The 24,076-nt window shown below is 35.1% G+C and overlaps 1 protein-coding gene and 1 pseudogene across 1 annotated transcript in view; one reads left to right on the top strand and one right to left on the bottom strand.

Moving 5' to 3' along the window:
- The window catches only part of LOC134683486 (uncharacterized), a 124,225-nt gene extending 107,650 nt beyond the window's left edge, over positions 1-16,575 (top strand). The window contains exons 66-68 of the mRNA XM_063542796.1: positions 12,244-12,569; positions 13,165-13,363; positions 14,151-16,575. Of these exons, the coding sequence (XP_063398866.1) occupies positions 12,244-12,569; positions 13,165-13,363; positions 14,151-14,431 (806 nt within the window). The 3' untranslated portion in view covers positions 14,432-16,575. The remainder of the gene's footprint in view (positions 1-12,243; positions 12,570-13,164; positions 13,364-14,150) is intronic.
- Positions 16,576-17,225: 650 nt separating this feature from the next.
- On the bottom strand, positions 17,226-23,075 carry LOC134683508 (glutathione S-transferase A-like; annotated as a pseudogene).
- Positions 23,076-24,076: the final 1,001 nt, after the last annotated feature.

Below are 24,076 nucleotides of genomic sequence, written 5' to 3'. Positions count from 1 at the left end.
ATTCCCAATATATACTTCGAAATGTAATTTTGTCATATTTAGTCATATCATTGGATTTAAATGATTACAATGACTGATCAGTTATATTAAGTTAACTTGGATTGTTTTGCTATCTTTTCGAGCAACATAAACCCATCAAAACCTGTGTGATCAAGGTGCTTCGATGGTTTCATATATGCCAACCGTCGATGATAAGTCATATTTGCTGATTCTACAATAGAGGAAAGAGAACGAGAATTGGAAAATACTACTTGTTGTCCGTGACTCATATATCCAATCACAGTCAACTATTTCATGAAAGCTACCGTAACAAGTCGAAGGATTGACATTAACTTTATAATTTCCAACTTCTGGTTCAATGGTTTTCTTTTTATCAGCAATCCCAAATCAAGGAAATAATAAAAGGAAAGGAAAGGTTTGTAAAATCATTTCTTCAAAGGGAAATACGTTTTATTTGTATCCGCTGCTGTAGTGCTGTAAATAAAAATGATATACTGAAATCATCACTTTCATGACAGCATTCATATATGTTAAACATAACTTTGGCATTATAATAATATAAATTATATTGATAAATGACAAAATGTTATTGTAATAGCTGACTTTTAGGCCTCAAGGAACTAAAGTCGCTTTGCTTGGGTTCGGGATATTTAGTAATCAGTAACGTAAAACACCCTGTAATATCAATGATAAAGTTATACTAATTTTACAAATACTAACTTAGTAATACACATGATAAGCATAATATTTTTTCATTTCATATAATCCCAGTGGGCACTCAACGTTGTGACAACGTTGAAATTTGGTTGAAATATGGTCGTGACGTTGATCGACCTAAATTCAACGTTGATCTAACGTCATGGTATTCAACGTTGAATTCACAACGTTGTTTTAACGTTGAATTTACGTCGTTAAAATCAACGTTTAAACAACAACGTTAATTCAACGTTGGGTTAACGTCAGTCAATGGCGACAGAAAAATCTTATTGTCAAAATTAAAGGGTACAGATATATTGGATGAGCAGATCGAACAAGGAGCAGTGCTGCAGTATTATAACGATTGGATAATAAGTGTCTAATCTAGAATTTATAATACTTATAAGGGGGTCCACTGACTGCCATAAGCGTGAGGGGGTTTCCTCCTGTCATGCTTCCATGATCCCTATATAATCAATCATTTTTCCCCACAAAAAAAGGGGGTAGACCGAATTGCATTGTGTATGCATTGAAAGGAGTTTTGGACAAGAACAAGTGGTCAGGAGACATCACCAATAACAAATCGGCTTTTTCAAATTAATTTTGTTTTGTGTTTATTTTTTAAGTATCTTTAAAAAAAAAAAATCAATTCTAACCAATTATTAAGAAGATCTAATTTTGGTTTATTAATTATCTATATTTTGGGAGATCTCAAAAACCTGTTCATGCTATTTTAATTATAAGTATATCTGTATAAATATGATATATTCTTAGTTTATATTTTTTTTTAAATCAAATCGATTTTTTTTAATTGCTTTCATTCAATTCAATAAATAGGTGAAATTATTCGGTATATTTATTTAATTATTTTTACCGATTGATATTTAATATATAAACTTAAAATATCATCGATGTACAATGTAATAGACATAATAATTGAGAAGTTTTTAAATTTTCGCGGTTTATCAACTGGAGTTCCGAATATTTACATTTGGATGCGCACGCAAGCACGCGCACCTCTTATTAACATCCGTTTAGAAAAATTTGAAAATCATCCTCGAGAAATAATCGCACCAGACTGATGAACAAATAGTGAACAACTGCGTCTAAGGAATATAAAGAAGATAGAAGACTTTTCTGTATAAACCTCTTGATATAAGCGTAAGTCTATTTTACAGTTAAATTAACGAAGAATCATAATATAAACAAACACATTCAAATTATTTATCAGATTATCTGCATGTTTACCTTCACAGAAATTATGAGAAGGTCTTATCTTACTGAATCTAATTCAGTTTCATGTCAAAACATGATTGCATATATCCTCTAATTAGCAAATTAACATAAAACATATCTAGCCATGCACAGAGTCAGTAATATCAGAAAAAGGGGGAGGGGTGTCATCGAAAACTAGCCATTCGTTTCAATACAACTCAAATGGTGTGTCTGACACACATAGAAATGGTCTGCTCTTAAACACTATTTTGGTCTTTTAGATTTTTCCGTTAAATATCTCTGATCTTTTGATAGTTTCATCTGTATATGAACATTATGGTTATTGCCAAACACAGATCTGGTTTAAAGGATTCATGCTTTTTCTTGTTATTGATGCAAGCTGGTAATGAACATGTTGCTTCCTATGATTTAAAATAATTGTTTTATAATTGGTAGAATTTGATAACATTAATGGCTTGTAAAAGTACACAACTTTATTTATGTAATTCAAATTTATGTTATTTCTTTCCCATGCTTCAGATGCTGTTCTAGTCTGCCACAAAGAGACACCAGAATCCAACATATCCGAGCAGTGATCAAGACATTTGAAGTGTGCCCCACAGAGAGCAGAAAGAGTTTCTAGGCCAGAAGAATAAATCATTAAAACAAAATAAATTTTTCATTTTAAAAACCTCTTTTTTTTAATTTCTATAGTTAATTTAGTGCCAGTAAAAAAAGGCAGTGAAATTTAAAAATACGTTATTTGGTGCATCTTTTTTTTCTCCGGTTTACTCAATTGTATCGGGTGTATGGATAATGATTGAATGAGTAAACAGCTTGGTGATGGTATGGTTTGTTCCAAATGCCTTAAAGATAAATAATTAAAAAAATCATACGGTATACCTGATCAAATTTCAGATCAACAGGTATCAATAAAAATGAAAAAAAGACAATAAAAAAGAAGTAAATACATGAAATATCGGATTACAAAAACTTAAAATGAGAACATCTTTTTTTATGGTCCTGCTATGTATTCACATAAAACAAAGGAGGCATTTTGTGTCACTGTGTCAAATTTGCTGCATTTACTTAATTTTGTATAAGTTGGAAAACTTGATCAACCAGAATCAAACCAGTGTGCTGTAGTAAGTTTTTCTTTTTTCCTTTGCTTTGAAAAATTGATGTGCTAGAAAAGTAAGCTTTGTTAATATTGATATATTTGGTTTCAAATACAATTTTGATATTGTAACTGTCTCTTCTCTTTGTTTCTGATTGTTATTGTCTACTTTTCTCTTTTGGAGTCCCTTGTTGAGAAAGGAACTGTTGATGGACACTAACTTGAAATAAAATTTGAAAGTGGCTTTTTCATTTCATAATTCAGGTATCTTGTTATTGTATTTGAACACGTGCCAATAAGGATAAATGTACACCCCAAAACCATCACTTCAACCAACCTACAAATGACCCAACTACAACCTAACTCGACCTGATTTCAACCTCAACCAGACCTGATTTCAACCTAACTCGACCTGATTTCAACATAAACCCGACCTGATTTCAACCTAAACCCGACCTAATTTCAACGTCACTGGACCCGATTTCAACATGTTATCAACGTCAATACAATGTTGAAACTGCAACGTTGATTCAACGTCAAAATTTCAACGTCATTACAACTTTCAAAACTAACCCAAGTTTCAACGTTGTAACAACGTTGAAGACTGACTTTGGATCAACGTTGATACAACGTTTTGTGCCTGCTGGGATGGTATTATACAAAACATTACACTTTAAAAATACATTTAAGTTATGAACATAATGAGATAAAATATTATATTTAATCATCAAATCATAGTATTAATGTATTTACATATAATAATCAGTTGTTCAGATTACCAACATTGATATATTAAACAAATATTAATAGCATTCTAAAATCAAGGGAAATAACTCTTTATCAAAACTATGTGCTTAACATACTCCAGTTAATTCAACCTTTTAAACGAAATACAATATGATTCTAATTACATATTACTAATCCTTACCAACTTGTGGAGCAAGGTAATTACTGTTGTGGCACAAACCAATTCAAATGTACATACTGGCAGATCACAGTGATATCTTTATAACAGCTTACAAGTTGTCAAAATGTCAAGTCTGTATATACAATACAATCATAACTATTCTCTATACTTTCTCAAACACTTCAATAGCTACTGGACATAAACGTCTGTCCATTTTGACCCCATTAGTCCTTTTAACTCAAAATAAAGAACCTCGGAACTAAGCGGTAAAACATCAAACTAACCAATCAGATTACTTGAAATCCAAGTAATCATGAATAATGTATGGAAACGTTTCAGTGTAATAAAAGTTTATATTAGACAATATGTTATGAAGTTTTTATTAGCTCACCTGGCCCGAATGGCCAAGTGAGCTTTTCTCACCACTTTTCGTCCGTCGTCGTCCGTCGTCGTCGTCGTTAACAATTTACATTTTGAACTTCTTCTAGAGAACCACTAAATGGTATGAAACCAAACATGGCATGAATGTTCCTTATGAGGTGCTGACCAAGTGTTGGTACTTTGTAGCCGATCCATCATCCAAGATGGCCGCCAGCGGGGGACTTAGTTTAACATATGACCCTAAGGGAAATGCATACAAATGACTTCTTCTAGAGAACCACTAAATGTAATGAAACCAAACATAACATGAATGTTCCTTATGGGGTGCTGACCAAGTGTTGTTACTTTGTAGCCGATCCATCATCCAAGATGGCCGCCAGCAGGGGACTTAGTTTAACATAGGACCCTATGGAAATGTATACAAATGACTTCTTATAGAGAACCACTAAATGTAATGAAACCAAACATAGCATGAATGTTCCTTATGGGGTGCTTACCAAGTGTTGTTACTTTGTAGCCGATCCATCATCCAAGATGGCTTCCAGCGGGGGACTTAGTTTAACATAGGACCCTATGGGAAATGCATACAAATGACTTCTTCTAGAGAACCACTGAATGGAATGAAACCAAACATGGCATGAATGTTCCCTATGAAGTGCTGACCAAGTGTTGTTACTTTGTAGCCGATCCATCATCCAAGATGGCCGCCAGCGGGGGACTTAGTTTAACAAAGGACCCTACGGGAAATGCATATAAATGACTTCTTCTAGAGAACCACTCAATGGAATGAAACCAAACATAGCATGAATGTTCCTTATGGGGTGCTGACCAATTGTTGTTACTTTGTAGCCGATCCATCATCCAAGATGGCCGCCAGCAGGGGACTTAGTTTAACATAGGACCCTATGGGAAATGCATACAAATGACTTCTTCTAGAGAACCACTAAATGTAATGTAACCAAACATAGCATGAATGTTCCTTATGGGGTGCTGACCAAGTGTTGTTACTTTGTAGCCGATCCATCATCCAAGATGGCCGCCAGCAGGGGACTTAGTTTAACATAGGACCCTATGGAAATGCATACAAATGACTTCTTATAGAGAACCACTAAATGTAATGAAACCAAACATAGCATGAATGTTCCTTATGGGGTGCTTACCAAGTGTTGTTACTTTGTAGCCGATCCATCATCCAAGATGGCTGCCAGCGGGGGACTTAGTTTAACATAGGACCCTATGGGAAATGCATACAAATGACTTCTTCTAGAGAACCACTGAATGTAATGAAACCAAACATGGCATGAATGTTCCCTATGAGGTGCTGACCAAGTGTTGTTACTTTGTAGCCGATCCATCATCCAAGATGGCCGCCAGCGGGGGACTTAGTTTAACAAAGGACCCTACGGGAAATGCATATAAATGACTTCTTCTAGAGAACCACTCAATGGAATGAAACCAAACATAGCATGAATGTTCCTTATGGGGTGCTGACCAATTGTTGTTACTTTGTAGCCGATCCATCATCCAAGATGGCCACCAGCGGGGGACTAAGTTTAACATAGGACCCTATTGGAAATGCATACAAATGACTTCTTATAGAGAACCACTGAATGGAATGAAACCAAACATGGCATGAATGTTCCTTATGAGGTGCTGACCAAGTGTTGTTACTTTGTAGCCGATCCATCATCCAAGATGGCCGCCAGCGGGGGACTTAGTTTAACATAGGACCCTACGGGAAATGCATATAAATGACTTCTAGAGAACCACTAAATTGAATGAAACCAAACATAGCATAAATGTTCCTTTCCTTATGAGGTTCTGGCCAAGCGTTGGTAATTTGTAGCCAAATTTTATCTTTTTTTTATGAATTCTAAAACCCAGGTTGTTTCAGGTGAGCGATACAGGCTCTTGAGAGCCTCTAATTTAATATTAACATAAGTATACATCTTTATTTTACAATTAAAATATAGCAAAATAAAGAGGCTATCACATTCTCCCCTGTGTTGTAAAAATAACTTCTTGATGAGTTTAATTCCACGTCATACGACTCCTCCTGCCTCTGACGAAGAAATGACGTTCTCGGCATTCTAAACTGGTATTTTACTATGGTGTTTCTTTCACAATCTCAATGATGGTACGTGTGATGTCATCCTCCATTACTCTAAACATTCCTTCTTACAGTTGTAACTTTAACCATTCTGCCTTCTGTAGCCAAGATGATGTTTGTCCAATAGCTTGTTTGGGGATATAATCTTTTAAATATGCAGGTGGTTTTCTAATTCTTGTTCTTGATGGTAATTCTCTTGGTGGTGTAAGTAATATTATGCGTCGTCTGAGCCTTACTGGTTTCTTTGTGTTATCTTGAGCCGTTGTATTAGCTGTGTCTGCCTCGGTATCACCTGAAGTGTCTGGGAGCGTACTGCCATCCTGCTCATCTGGCTTGTCAGAAGTATCACCTCTGTCAATCTGGTCAGTCGCTTCTTGACCTGTTGTCACATCATCCTCAAGAGGTGGTTCACCAGTGTTTATCTGTACTGGAGGAATAACTTCTTGTCCAAAACCATTCTCTTGACTACCATTAACTAATAACTGATCGTCACCAGTCAAATTGACGGTTCCTTGTTCCCCATCTACCACAGGTACAGCATCACTGTTAGTGTTGCTCTGTGCATCTTCCTCTGGCAAATAAATTATATAGCCCTGCTCTGACTCCTCGTCCGATTCTGTGTCAGTTTCCTCTTTGGTACTGTCGGAGTTCGTCTTCTTTTCCTCAAGGACTGTCTTTATAGGCGGTTTCCTTGGTGCAGGGTTTCTATTAGGCTCTGTAGCCTTTTCCAAACCGGGCAGATGTCCAATTGGTAGAAGGAGGTTTCTATGCAGTGTTCTTTTGCGTCCTTCTCCATTTTCCTTCTGGACCACATAAACAGGTATGTCTTTGTTAGGCTGTCTAACAATTCTGTATGTGTCCTCTTCCCATTTATCCGCTATCTTATGCTTCCCTTCGAAGGCAACTACTTTAACAAGTACACGATCTCCAGGTTGCAAAATGGCTCCACGGGCTCTTTTATCATATCTTCTTTCTGTCGACCTTGTGCTGTCTTTGCTGAACGAGATGCAAGTTCATATGCCTTCTTCAGACGCTCCTTCATTGCTTCGGCATAATTTGTAGATGGTTCCTTAGTACCAGTATGCTCAATCCCAAATGCTATGTCCACAGGCAAACGTGGGTGTCTACCGAACATTAAGAAGTACGGCGAAAATCCAGTGGTTGTCTTTTTGGTACAGTTGTTCGCATGTACGAGTCCAGCTACGTGGGACTTCCAATCTTTCTTCTGCGTAGTCTGTAGAGTTCCAAGCATGTTTAATAATATACGGTTGAATCTCTCTGTAAGTCCGTTACCCATAGGATGGTAAGGTGTTGTTCGAGACTTTTCCATTCCTGTAATGTTGCAGAGTTCTTTGATGATCTTGCTCTCCAAGTTAGGTCCTTGATCAGAATGAATACGACTAGGCAATCCATAGTGTACAATGAAGTTGTTGAAAAACGCATCTGCTGTGGTTCGTGCGGTCTGGTTCTTTGTAGGAACTGCTAAAGCATATCTGGTGAAGTGGTCTGTGATTACCAAAATATTTTCATATCCTCCTTTTGATCAATCAAGTTTTAAGTAATCCATGCAAACCAGTTCTTAAGGTTGTGTTGTTTCTATGCTGATAAGTGGAGCTCTATCATTCGGAAGCTGTTTTCGACGAATGCATCTTTCGCAGTTGGTAATCCAGTTCTCGATGTCTCTGTTCATACCATACCAGATGAAGCGGTCACGTACCAATGATAAGGTCTTGTCTCTTCCCTGGTAGCCCATATCATTATGTAAAGATGTGAGAACTGTGGATATGCAGTTTTCTGGGAGAACTATTTGTCTTGAAGATTCACCATCAGATTCTATCTCTCTATTCAGCACTCCGTCTATAATCTTTAACTTCTCGTAGTTGTTTAGGAACCAGTTGTTGAATGGTGAATAACTCAGCTGTTGTGTATCTGGTTTACGATGCTCGTTTATCCAATATATCCAGTCTTTGATAAATCTGTCTCTGCGTTGTTCGGCTTTAACATCAACTAACCTCTGAGTTGGTAATGAAGGATCCACAGATGCATCTGGGATAATCGATAGGCTCTGGTGATAAGGTTGAGCATGTTGCAGGTTACAGATGGCTTTCACAGACTCTGGCTGGATAGTTTCAGTACATCTATATAATCCTGGAAGTCTAGATAATCCATCGGCATCTGCATTAGCCTTTCCTGGTCTGTATACAATGTTGAAATTCTAAGATTACAGAGCTGCGATCCATCTGTGTCCGGTAGCATCTTGTTTAGCTGACGTCAAGACGTAGGTGAGTAGATTGTTATCCGTTACTACAGTGAAGGTGTTTCCAAATAGGTGGTCATGGAACTTTTCTGTCACTGCCCACTTTAAAGCCAAGAACTTCCATTTGTGGAGACAGGGTAATTCTTCTCGGATTGACTCAAACCTCGACTGGCATAGGCGATGACTATCTTCTTTTCGTTCTGTTCCTGATACAAAACAGCACCTAGTTCAAGCATTGATGCATCTGTATGAAGTTCAAAGGGCTTGGAGTACGATGGAAGTCCAAGGATCGGGTGGCATGTGAGCTTTGACTTTAGTTGTTGAAATGCATCTTCTTGTGATTTTCCCCATATCCATGATGTATTAGCTGGTTGTAGTTTCGTCTTACGCTTGCTTGTCTTCTTAGTTGGAGGCATAAGGTCAGTAAGTGGTCTTGCAATCTTCGAAAAGTCTTTGATGAACTTCCGATAGTATCCAATGAATCCCAGGAACTGTCTTACCTCATCTGCAGATGTTGGAGGTGGCCAGTTGACAACTTTCTCTATCTTCGCTGGGTCGGGTTGTATACCATCTCTAGATACTATATGACCAATGTACTTTACCTTTTCCTGGAAAAATGCGTACTTCATGGTGGAAGCTTAAGTCTACTCTCTCGTAGTCTCTGTAAAACTCTTTGTAGTCTATCTAGATGTTCTTCGTATGTATCTGAGAAGATAATCAGGTCATCAAGGTAAATGAAACAGATGTTCAGGTGCAAGTCTCCAAGGATTTCTTCCATCAAACGCTGATAAGTGGCTGGACTGTTGCCGAGTCCAAATGGTAGTCTGCTAAGGTGAACGCTTTCCGCTGTTTATGGGTTTCTTCTATCTCTACCTGATGATATCCACTATTTTGTCTAGTACTGTGTAAAAGTTGTTTTCCCCAAGTGCATCAAGTATTTCCTCGCTTCTCGGCAATGCGTAGGCGTCTTTATAGGTGTTCTGGTTCAATTGACGATAATCTATGCACATGCGCAGCTTTCCGTCCTTATTGCTGCATAAAACAATGTTCGAGGACCATGGTGAATGAGAGCGGCGGATAATCCCAGCAGCTAATAACTGTTGAAAATGGTCACGTACTTCGTTGATCATGGCTGGAGGAATACGGCGATGTCTCTGCTTGAAAGGTCTTTCAACCATGAGATCAATGCGGTGATGAACTGCTGTACTATGTCCAATGTCTATGTCACTCTTGCTGAAATCATCTCTGAACTGTTGGATCAAATCTTTTCCTTGCTGTAACTGTACATCTGACAAGTTCGTTGGCATGGTAATTTGATGTGTAGGATCATCATCTAAATCAGCATCTATCTCTATATCAGCTACGGAAACTGGCTGTATCTCGCATAAGATGGCATTCGGCGAAATAGTAACTGTCCTATTGGTGACGTTGCTTATGTGAACTGGAATAGTGCTGTTGTTTCTGTAACTGTAAGACAACAATGTAGGAGCCACATCTTAGTCAGTTGAAATAGCTGCTTTCTCAGTTGGTTGTAGCATAGCACATACTGTGTGGTACGGTAACTCGTGATCTGTGTAACCTTGGACAATTACATCTCTGTTTGGAAGAATCTTGATGGTCTTTCCTTCAGCTGATTTTACAAGTCCCAATCTGTTTGACCTCTTCTGAAGTTCCTTCTCTCTCAATAGCAAACATCGAAAGGTAAGATACCAGTTGGTATGTATGTTGACATCTTGAAGAAACTTTGAACCAAACCGTAACTTGACATCTTCCATGATTTCCTTTAAGATGTTAGTACCAAGTACATGTAGTAGTGGAACCTCTCTGTTGTAATTGCTATCAGGTACAACCAAAAATAAACAAAGGTGAGGACTACCAGTTGTTGCTGCTCCTGGTAACTCTATGCTAGCTGTGATGTATCCTAAGTATGGCATATCTTTTCCATCAGCTCATTCTATCTTGATAATCAGGTCCAATGGCTGAATAATCTGATCTTGAAGATATCTGTTGTAAAATGTCTCGCTAACTATACTAACGGTTGATTCTGTATCAAGTAAAGCTTCATTTGTACTTCCAACATAGATATAATATACTATCCTTGTATACAAAAAAAATAAAAATGAAAATCCTAAGTGTGTATGCGAACGTTCTGTTTCATCAATGCACAACTACAACTACTAATTAGTTCCAAGTATGAACTTCTATGTGTGTAGTATCAGTTGTGTATTGCAATAAATCAACTATGTAATAACACTAAGTGATACTAAGTCATGTCAACCAAATATCTAAGTCTGAATGTAAACAAGTATGAATGTAACTAAGTACGAATGTACCCATGTATGAATGAACCTAAGTACAGATGCACCTAAGTATGTACGGAAGTGTAAGTTAAATCGGGTATCAACTGTAGTGTAATAATAATATGTATCAATGTATGCTATCAACATATACTAAGTACTGTATGTATAGTAGTGTATGTGTAAACTAAATTCAACTTAGTGTGTTTAATGTTTAAATCAGAAATAAAACAGTAAAATGTATACAGGAATGATATATAAATCATTTACCTTCAATGTAATCTGCTAATATATATGCACTAAATGTTCCACAGTATTAACTTCAGATCAATGTTAAATAATGATATCAAAATCAAATAAATTTCAAATTCACAATCACAAAATAACTAAGTTCTATTTCCAAAGTCAAAAACTTCGGTTACTATTTAAAGTAATTTCGGGAACATATATAATGAACTGGTGTAGAATGTAAACATCCGGTAACACGCACATGTAGTTCTTTTGTTGATAAACAACACGTGGTGGACATCTCATGTGATCGGTATTATACAAAACATTACACTTTAAAAATACATTTAAGTTATGAACATAATGAGATCAAATATTATATTTAATCATCAAATCATAGTATTAATTTATTTACATATAATATTCAGTTGTTCAGATTAACAACATTGATATATGAAACAAATATTTAAAGCATCTAAAATCAAGGGAAATAAGTCTTTATCAAAACTCTGTGCTTAGCATACTCCAGTTAATTCAACCTTATAAACGAAATACATTATGATTCTAATTACATATTACTAATCCTTACCAACTTGTGGAGCAAGGTAATTACTATTGTGGCACAAACCAATTCAAATGTACATACTGGTATATCACACAGTGATATCTTTATAACAGCTTACAAGTTGTCAAAATATCAAGTCTGTAATACAATACAATCATAACTATTCTCTATACTTTCTCAAACACTTCAATAGCTACTGGACATAAACGTCTGTCCATTTTGACTCCATTAGTCATTTTAACTCAAAACAAAGAACCTCGGAACTAAGCGGTAAAACATCAAACTAACCAATCAGATTACTTGAAATCCAAGTAATCATGAATAATGTATGGAAACGTTTCAGTGTAATAAAAGTTTATATTAGACAATATGTTATGAAGTTTTTATTTAATATTAACATAAGTATACATCTTTATTTTACAATTAAAATATAACAAAATAAAGAGGCTATCACATTATGTATTGTTTAGGTTACCATTCGGGAGGGAGCGACCTACTACCATACACTGAAGTAACATCTACAACAGCCTACAAAGTGTTCCCTTACAGTGTATTAATAGGGTATACCATTTACACAACACTGAAATGTGAGAACAAAGCAGGATTATCTTCTGTGATGTCATCTAATGGAGTAAAGATTTCCAACCTTCCTCCTACAGCCACAACAGCTGTGGTCCAAACTTTACCGTTGTCATTGACAGAGTACAGTCCTAGGGACTCATATCAAGGTGTTATTGATAGTATCAGACTGAAGTGGACGGGATTTGATGACTATATAGGAGTAGAAAGATACAAGGTAGATGTTATATTCATGATACTAGTTTAACAATCAATGTTTTGCATTGCATTACCAGAAAAATAATCTTTTTCTCTTTAATTCGAATTCTCCACTGTTAACAAACAGCTTGAAAGAATTGATCAATATCTTATTTCAAGTGAGAGTGGTACCAATTCAACATGAAGTTAATGCCTTAGACCATACCACATCCAACTATTTAGCTGTTTAATGCCTAAACACATTTGTATTCACTGTTTATAGACTGAAATCTACCTTTATATTGTAGCTAATTATTTATCTTGAGGTTAGATACTATCCATTCTTGCAACCAATTTTATTTTTAATGTAAAAGGTTGTTCAGTACAATTGTAAAATATATTTCAACAAACAAATAATAATTATGTATTTGGCTTAAATTCATATGACCCTGCTATTTCAATCAAGTGGCAAATTCATAATTTCACTGAACAGCCCCCATTCTTATAGCGGTAGAATATATTACTAGCAATGGAAATATGTTCAAGAAGAATTTGGATATTGAGATCTGTTTCACGTTATCTAGTAATGGACTTTTAAAGTTTTAAAAGGAACTTGTATTTCATTTTTGTTTCAGGTATTTTATAAACGTGATGGAACATCAGAGTTAATGTTCTTTCCTGATGTACAGGATGTCCTGTATGCACATTTTACAAAGACGTCTCTGACAGAAGGATCTTACAACTTCTCAGTACAAGCTATCAATAAACTGTTTAAACGCAGCAATAAGTTTACGTCATATACTTTAACAGATATGTCATCTCCGGTAGTGGATGGTGAGTAAGCTATTAATAAATTGTTTAAACGCAGCAATAAAGCTTAGTCATATTATATAACAGAAATGTCATCTCCGGTAGTGGATGTGAGTAAGCTATTTATAAATTGTTAAAAAGGCAGCAATGAAGCTACTTCATATTTTATAACAGATATATCTTCTCCGATAGTAGATGGTAAGTAAGCTATCAATAAACTGTTAAAAAGTCAGCATTAAAGCTACGTCATATTCTATAACAGAAATATCATCTCTGGTAGTGGATGGTAAGTAAGCTATCAATAAACTGTTAAAAAGGCAGCATTAAAGATACGTCATATGCTTTTGCATATATGTCATCTCCGGAAGTGGATGGTAAGTAAGCTATCAATAAACTGTTAAAAAGGCAGCATTAAAGCTACGTCATATTCTATAACAGAAATGTCATCTCCGGTAGTGGATGGTAAGTAAGCTATCAATAAACTGTTAAAAAGTCAGCATTAAAGCTCCGTCATATACTTAAACAGATATATCTTCTCCCATAAAATGGTAATGAACTGATTCGCGTAAACACTTTTTCTCAGTTCCTTTTACTTTTTAAATACATGTCCTAATCTTGGTTGTTTACTTTTAGGCTTACGAGACCTTATAAAATAAAATGAGCATTGGATCATTGTTGACCTTGTAATAAACAGGAACTCATAAAATAAACATCCAATATTAAAACAAAATTATCTTTGAAAACTGCAATCTTATTCCATTAAATGGACTTTCTGAACAGGTTAACCCGTTTATTATTTATTTTTTCACAGAAACAAATACCCTGACAATAAACTGGATAAACAAACAGATCGTTGTTTCATGGGACAATGTTTTTACATCAGACAATGCCATATTCTACGAAGTGTCATCTGGTTCTACACTTGGAGGAGTTAATATTATCCAGTGGCAGGAAACCAATCAAACAAGTATAACTTTTAGTATCCCAGCCTCTGTAGTAGTTACCACCGGGTTACCAGTCTATCTTACAGTTACAGCAATCTCAGTCGGTGGATATTCTGCAGTGAAAACAGGACATTTCACACTTCCGTAGATTTTGTTTTCGAGTTAACTACCAACATCTGAAGAACACGTAAACGGGAGAGATGATCATTGTATACCTTAAGGACAGAAAAATCAGTTATCTATATCTTTAATGAGTAGTTAGTTTTGCTTTAATGTCTTATTAAACTTTATAAAAATATATAAACTTACCATTCCTATATTCAGACTTTCCTTGAAACAGACATCATTCTGAATCATTGTGATAACTATGATACACATTAAATTAATTTACTGAAAAACAAAATGGGCATGCAAGTATGTGTTTTAAAGATTTTGGCGTTTATTGTATGTTTACATGAAACATTAGAGTGTTTCTATTATGTTTATTCACCAACATTCTGCTCAACTTCAAATCCTGATAACTTCAGGTAATAGGAAAATATTTGAAAATATCCCATAGAAATGGTACTTTTAAGTTTATTTGTGAAAATGCATTTAGATTACTATATTGCTACAAAATATTGAAATTGTATTTGTACCGCATAAAACAATTATTTAGACTTTATTTACTTTATCATATGGGTCAATGTTCGCAATCAATTTCACATAAGTGGTAAAGGTATCAGTTGTCCATATTTGGATATACATGTATATGATGTTCATTTCGAAGTTAATTTTCACATATTTGGTTTGATTATGAGTGAAGAAGCGAAATTATTATTTTTCGTAATTAGCATGCCCTGAACAGCCCTTTGATAAAAACAAATACATTTTTCTCATATAGTTCACCTTAGTGATATTTTAATACACATTTCATTTGAATATCTTAATTAGAGGCGTATTATTACCCCGAGGAAAATTACTGACAGAAAGTCCTTAACCAAATGACAAAATTAAAAGCTCAAACACATCAAACAAAATCAAGTCAACGGTTATATTTTTTACTTGACACAGTCATTTCTTATGTAGAAAAATTGTGAATTAAACCTGGTTTTATATCTAGCTAAACTTCTTACTTGTATGACAGTCGCATATAATTTCCATATTTACAACGCCGTGTGACCAACAGAAATGGACATAATAGGTAAAATGTCATAATAGGGGTACAACATTCAACGTTGTGTTAAAGTGTTAATCACTATAAAACAAACAAATATATAACACAAAAGCACAAAAGGCATATAGTCAAAAGACATAAGCAAAAATACAAGAATACATAAGTTACAATACATGTACCACAATTACGAGATGATGTATAAGTACAAAGTCACATCACCAAAAATAGGCTTAACAGTAAAATTAATATCCAAATTGACAAATAAAAGAAAACTATAATTCCTACCTTATTAAGATGATGCACAACCTCCAGAATCTATACTTCAAAACCATCATACATTATTTGTGAAATTGATACGAAATACTTCTCAACAAGGTCTTGGTACCTTCCAATGATCTTTTTTTAGAAAAAAGGACGAGACGTCCTTTAAAATACCCCTGGTTCTTTAACTTTCTACTCAGACACTGGTGACGTTTTACAAAGTCCGAGTATCAAATTCAAGCTCTTGAATATAGAATAAGTTAAGAAATGTATATCCCATATGCAGGTGCATTTGGTATATTGCTACAGGTGGGGGAAATGAATAATTTCAAAGTTAAAATCGTCTTGTTTGTCATAGATTCTTGAGACGACCGTAAAAGTCAAATAGGAAGAATAAGTCTGACCATGATCAGAGGAAGCCGTGTCTGTTGTTTCTTTTATTTTACCAATTCTGACAAAGTATCCAGTTTAACGTCTCCTTGTTTGCCCCTACTCTGACGTAGTCCTCAATGGAATCCATCATTATTTTGAAGTTATTGTTCCAAAGACATGACTTTTATATTATGATTGAAATAAATGTTGATATTTTATTTGTACCGCCGAAAAGAGTTATTTAGAACTGTATAGACTTTTATAAATTATATAACGTATTTGAAAGATATTGATGTAGTGTGTACATTATTATTGAAATATTATATTTTTTTCAAATTTTTCTTGTATTGTATTATATTTGATTTGTTGAATATTAGATATAGAATTCGTTGGATATTTGGAGTATGAGGAATATTTTTGTAAATATCTAAAGTAAAAGATAAAGAAATTTTAGTTTTGGGGAATTTTGAGTAGAAAGGATATGTCTAAATATAGGCAGTGTGTTTAGATTCAATAAACAATTCTATTTATAACTTCTTAGTAATTTTAGACAAATTAATAATTCAAATGGGTTTTTATTGGTGACAAAATCAAATTAAACGTTAGATAGATTTATCAGTGTTCAGTGTATAATTAGGTTATTAAAGCCTAAAACAATCGATCACATATATGATCAAGACCAAATAAACTGAAAAAAACAACTTTATTTCTGACCATAGTACTGTTTCAATTTTGCTCAGGGTTATGATGACTTCAGATATATTCATATTGTGTGTACATACACTTTAGTTGGTCACTGGTGGAAAGATGTCTCATCGGCAATTATTTTTTTTACAAATCATAGATTCTCTTTCGAAAGGGTAATTTAGCTTGTGCCAGCTAGTAAAAAGTAAATTCACAAAAATACTGAGCTCCGAGGAAAATACAATCAGAAAGTCCCTAATCGCATGTCAAAATCAAATGTTAAAACACATCAAACGAATGGACAACAACTGTGATATTCCTGACTTGGTACAGTCATTTTCAAATGTAGAGAATGGGCTAAGTTGTGTTGCACAGGTGTAAAATATGTTGATGAGTCGGTGATATAGTGTATGTAGTCGTAGTTGTACATGGTTCGCACTGAAATGTACAATGTAGAAATAGTCCGATACAAATTAATGAACAAATGTTTAATTGCATTTATATATGTTAACACAATTACAAACTAAAAGCATAACAACTTATCAAAGTAATATGTTGATACACATATGGATTAAACCTTCTTCTACTGATTCCAAGCTTACATAAACTATTCAAGTCCTTTTAAAGTTAAAAGTTGAAAATAACAGCTGATTTAATCTATTATAGGCGTATGGTTAATGACTACAAATGGACTACAAATGAACATGTGTCCTAAATATCTATTATTTTATTTATTTTTTGTCTGTAGCAACGATTTGTGATAAATGGTGTCGGACACCTCAACATGTTCTATCGAGTTCACATCTTGCCAATTAGTGGTTTGAAGGACCCTGGAGAGTCCTTCCAGTGGGGCGGCCATGAAGCTTTAATACTAGGACGAGAGCTCAGTCTCTCATAATACGACTTAATGGCGGGAAAACTATCGAGGTTCAGTCCCACACGGACACCAAATCCAATAAAAGGAAAAAAATACACATCAGCCATAGTGAAGTCAGGACCTGCGAGATTAGCGCCAGTCTGTAAAAAATAGAATAGTATGTGTTAAATCATGACAACATAAATATGTATATTTGTGTCTTGCTTCCTAGGGGCAAATGTAGGTAGGTCGGTTAAATATTCTTCATTTAGGAAATAATTTTAAAGGCTGAAGAGTGAAACGTTCTGGACTTGAACGATGCTAACCAAAATTAACTGCAATTCAACGTTGCTTGAACAAACTTGTAAAAAAACGTGTGTGGATGTGTAAATCAGTAATCACTATTGTAACAAACAGACTATAACATCTTTTAAATTGTTCTTTTATGGTAAAAAACCAAATGCAGTCAATCCACATAAGGCCACCTTTTGTCGTCTTAATGTTTTCATTGTTTCTGCATTAGTAAACTACTGATTAAAATGACAGAAGTGTTTAGATGTTTTTTCCAATTTCATATATAATGTTTTGCAATTTCATCGAATTGGTGGGTTTTTTTTAATGCACCAGTGTAGACTAAGTGTTTTTGATAAATATTGAACATCTCCTTTCGACTATGCACCCTCAGTCACATCTTTACACATCGTGCAGTGTTTTCAGTTGAGTGCCTCTTTGTGAAGTTTAAATGAAGAATAGCAAAATATTAGGAATTCTTCAAGAAGTAATTACAGTTTCGAACAATGTCCATTATTTTTCATACTTATAAAGATAAATAAATGTAAAACATAAGTGAGAGGTGTTCAGTTAGCTATAAAACCTGGTTTAATCCATCATTTTTTATTAAGAAAATGACCGTAACCAGACAGGAATGTGACTGTTGTTTTCTGTTGCTGTGATTTGTTTTTCCATCTGATAAAGGAGCTTCCGTTTTGAATTTTTCTTCAATACCAATTCGGTACTTTTGTTATTTTACATTTTATTACCTTTCCCAAGTAATCATTCCAGCGATTGAGTTCGTCTTTCAGTGTCTGTGTCTTTTTTGCAACAGTATCCTGTAAATATTTTTTTATCGATAATGAGGAACATTTTCAACACTTTTTGTAATAGCAATGGATGGGCATGCGCATTTGACGATGGATGAAGATAATTTAACGATGGCGTGATCATTGGACAGTGGCCAAAGATATTTATATTACAGGTCATGGATGTATATAATCATAAATTTTTTTGCAGTGATGATATTGTCGGTTTTTTGTCTGTATTACACGAAGATAGTGTACACGTATATATATATGTATAATACCGGTCTCATCTTGAGTTTTGTCTCTGCTCAACAAACAGAGTGACCATTTCCGTTATGTAATGTATACTGTTTTTTAATCCCTTGCTTCAAATCATTGTGAACCATGCGTTTTATGGATACTGATCAATACCTTTCTCTTATTAAACATATGAATTTATGCTTAATAATAAATTTCGTTGACAGTTTTTGTTCAATTTCAAATCTCTGTGAGGTTCATTCTGTATAAGATCGCCGTATGTTGACCGCTATATGTCCTTTGAGTATGCACTGTTGCCTTTGTTGTATTAACTCGGTATAGTCACATGGCTATCACCGTGTTTTGACCTCTATACGTCCTTAGAGTGTGAACGTTTGTTTCTATAATGTTATATTGTATAAGATAGACACATGCCTCTCGCTGTATGTTGGCCGCTGTATGTCCTTTGAGTAAGAACTGTTGTCTTTGCGGTATTTATTCTGTATAGTCACATGTCTACCGCTGTGTTTTCACCTTTAATTGTGTACTCCTGTTTTAGTGACGCTGACTTAATTAGTCTGACTTACCGGATTCATATCTTCTTCTTTCGTCTCCATGAATTCATAGAGATAATCCAACAACATTTTATGCATTAAGTTAGCCACAGCCTAGGAATAAACCAACAATACTCTGTTAAAAAAATTACGGAGAAAATGACAGCTGCGCCATGAGCGCGTGATACGCGCTTCACGTTTCAAAGAATAAAAATCAACAACTTCTTATTGTTATTTCCGGAATTGATAAAAAAAAAACTGAAGATAGGTTAAGTAAAAAGATATAAATCACTGACCACAGTTTTTGAAAACTGCTGATAGCGTGTTTGAGTTATAGTTCGAGTACCAACCTTTTTTTAACTAATAAAACAACAAGTAAAATTTGAAACTCATTAAAATGAAAAAGGAGATAATGTCAATATAATTAAAAAAAAATCATCAAAGTGTCCTGAAAATTGGTAAGAACGTTTTTAAGACTTGATGTCCGACATGTTGACCACAGACGGGCGAACAAACGGACAATGGTATACCACAAAAAAAAAATATCATCACCGCAAATAGTATTTTCAGGATTTTAGTTGCGACAATTAAGAATAATCTGTTATGATCCGTGAAACAGATATTCCATATTGGTCAACCAAAGCAAGATGGCGATCGTGACACTCACGAAAGAATGATTTCAATTTCTTCAATAGGAACTATTCCCGTGAGCACGGCATCCCTCCTTCAACGAAATCACGATAGAAAATCCAAGCGCTGGAATGTCGAATCAACTGGGAGATATACACCTCGTAGGTAGCTATAGGCGCTGCTAGAATGTTGACGAGATGAAAAACGGTTCGACGGAGGAACAGACAAAGAGTTGACATACTGTTGGACGGAGGGACAGACGAAGATTTGACATACTGTTGGACGAAGGGACGGATTGAGAGTTGACATACTGCTGGACGAAGGGAAGGACGACGAGTTGACATACTGATGGACGTAGGGACGGACGAAGAGTTGACATACTGGTGGACGTAGGGATGGACGAAGAGTTGACATACTGGTGGACGAAGGGACGGACTTAGAGTTGACATACTAATGGACGGGGGGACGGGCGAAAAGTTGACATACTATTTGACAGAGAGACGGACGAAGAGTTGACATACAAATGGACGGAGGGACGGATTATGAGTTGACATACTGGTGGACTGAGGGACGGACGGAGAGACGGACGAAGAGTTGACATACTGGTGAACGTAGGGACGGACGAAGAGTTGACATACTGGTGGACTGAGAGACGGACGCAGAGTTGACACACTGGTGGACAGAGGGACGGACGCAGAGTTGACACACTGGTGAACGTAGGGACGGACGAAGAGTTGCCATACTGGTGGACGGAGGGACGGACGAAGAGTTGCCATACTGGTGGACGGAGGGACGGACTAAGAGTTTACATACTGTTGGACGGACGAAGAGTTGGCATACTGGTGGACGGAGGGACGGACTAAGAGTTTACATACTGTTGGACGGACGAAGAGTTGGCATAGTGTTGGACGGAGGGAGGGACGGAGAGTCGACATTGTGGTGAATGTAGGGACGGACGAAGAGTTGACATACTGGTGAACGTAGGGGTGGACGAAGAGTTGACATAGTGTTGGACGGAGGGACGGAAAAAGAGTTGACATACTGTTGGACGGAGAGATGGACGAAGAGTTAACATACTGTTGGACGGAGAGTTCTGTACCTCGTTTAGAGCAGTATTTTATATTTAGAAAACAACTATTTTCATTTTTTTACCTTTATAAGGAAGACTGATAACAAATTTTACTAGAAATTACGCTAAATGTATGTATTGCAAGCATGCATGGGGGTGTCATATAAGAAACATTTTATGTATATCTGGTAGAAGTGTTATATTTGGTAAATACCAGGCAGCATGTACACCTGAACTAGTTCATTAATAAATATGTGTTGATGATCGATTAGTTATAAACAAAATGGTTTGTAGTTCCTGACATCGATTAAGAGCAATAAATTATTACAAATATTATAGTAAAATTAATATACTGACCTCATTCATCCTTTGTAGAACAAGCGCCCTCTGCTTTGTACCTGACGGTATGAGTTGTGTCCCTTTATCTTTGTATGTGCTCTAAAGAATAACCATGTTAAAGACTTACGAATATATGCATATTAATACAGTGCATTTATCATATCGATCGGATTATCATTTCTCGACCTATGTCTGATGCTTGACTAGATTCTCATGCCGAAATGAAATACTGAAGTATATTTTGGACCTTTAGTGCAAATTTCAATGCATTTATCTCTTGATCAAATACTTCCAATTGACGAACGCAACCAACCATGCTGATACCTCAATATCAGTCCGTCCACATGAACAAGTCCGGTCATTTGAACGGTACATTTTTTTTTAGATTGTAAAAATGTCCTACTTTGATTGATTGTTGTTTGAATAACGTCCAGTGGTAAGTACTTCATGCATGCTTAGGACGAGTCATACTTTGATAATGCCCAACAATTTATATTTTGATAATTAAATGCAATGTATTGAATTAAATTGCAGGTTTTCATTGCTTTATTCTTATTAAGTATTTTTATTTTACATAAATAATTGTATGACTGGTGGTCAAATTGAATGTATAAAATTATTAGTCAAAACATACCTCAAGATATTCACATATTGCACTGGACTCATTAACGACCACCTCTCCGTCTGTAAACGTCGGTACCTATAATTATAATAATATTACATACACTGAAATACCAATATTCATTAAACAACAAACATCTCCATCAGAAAACGTTGGTTTTAACAAAATCGAAGTAATTTTTTTAGAGCCTATTACACATGATTTTTTTAATGCACTGATTAAAGTCGTTAAAGTAAACAAGAATGCTGCACTCGCCAAAAAAAAATCACACATATCTATTTTTTTGAACAAATAGAAAACACGCAAGGGCGGAAATTGGAATGCAACTTGCCAAGCAAGTGAAAATGACTGAAGTAAATTCTTAACACATTTCGATGTTTTATGTCACGAATTGAGGACCATACAAGACAAGATGTTAGAATTTCCGTAATATAATATTTCATATGGTATTATTGTACATGTACGTTATCATAAACTAACAGTAATTATAGCTTTCAGGTTAAGTTAAAGTACTATTCAAGTAGTGCAATTGAATATTGGCTATTGCAATGAAAATGTAGAAAGTGTCTTTGCAGTGATTACAAAATATTGATTATTGAATAGAACGTGTATATTTAAGACATTTACGTGTCATCGCAGTGGTGTGTGCTATAAATAACTCTAGATCATTTACCTCTCCTCTGGGGTTAAGTTTTATGACGTCTTCTCTTTTCATTTCATTGTTGTCAAATGAAATTAATTTATTATTGTATCCACTGAATCCTTTCTCCTCCAGAGCAATCATTGCTTTCCAACACGGTACACTACCAGTACAGAAACATATTATCAGCCATTGTGTGGCTGTTTTTACGTGACAAAACAGAAGTGTTCAGCGATCGATGTGACAAGATTAAGAAACGTATGGAAAGGCGGGACATTGTGTGTCACTGTGAGGTTAAGATATAGTGCGATTTGATAAGTCTTTTTTAAGATATATTATCAACTTGTTTTATTTTAACCTTTAAATTATTACAACTCTCTCAGATAATATATGTGGGTAGAAGAAGTATATGAGGTTTGTAACGATGGTAACAATGGTTTACAGTTGTTATCCATTCGTTTGATGTGTTTGAACTTTTGAATTTGCAATTTGATTTGTGAATTTCCTTTTTTAATTTTCCTCGGAGTTCAGCATGTTCCGAATTTTTGTGTTTTTACTTTTTACAAAAGAGAGAAAACAAACCATCTCCTCAAGAAATTCTCAACTGGACATAGTTTGTGTTGTTGTATCATTGCCTCATTGCAGAGAACATGTAAACGATCACATAATTGTTTAACCCCGCCACATTATGCATGTACTTCTGCCAATCGTGTTATTCAATGGTTGTCGTTGGTCAATATATGTCAGGTATGATAATTGTTGTCCAATAATATTGTCAGGTCTTCAGTTTTGATTTATTTCACATTTGATCATGATCACCTCTTAATAAGTTTTTTTTGCAAATTGGTGAAGAACGTTTGGTAACCTGTAATTGAGCACATCTTTGACTTTCATCAGTAACAATCGTTGATGCATTATCAACCGTACAGCTTGTTTTTGTCATTACCGTGAGAGGTTCAAAAAGCTAGCTATAAAACAACAGGTGAAACTCATCATTGGCTACATAAGAAAAAATCTGCACCAAGGCAGAAGTATGACAGTTGATTTCAGTACACGTAATGCGTTTGTACTTTTGATTTTTGACGTTCAGTATTACATTTGTCTTTGGGTTTGGTATTGTTGTTATTCTTGATGAGTCTTATGTAGACGAAACGCGCGTCTGGCGTCCCAAATTATAATCCTGGTACCTTTGATAACTGATTAGCTACTTTTTTACTTTTATAAACAGCAGAATGTATCTGCATTGCAAGATAAACAAATTAAAAGAATAATAAAAATTGGAAATTAACTTCGT

Source organism: Mytilus trossulus, chromosome 9 (assembly GCF_036588685.1).
Source record: "Mytilus trossulus isolate FHL-02 chromosome 9, PNRI_Mtr1.1.1.hap1, whole genome shotgun sequence".
Lineage (NCBI taxonomy): Eukaryota > Metazoa > Mollusca > Bivalvia > Mytilida > Mytilidae > Mytilus > Mytilus trossulus.
Note: the sequence above shows the minus strand (reverse complement) of the source record. Positions and strands in the feature narration are given on the sequence as shown.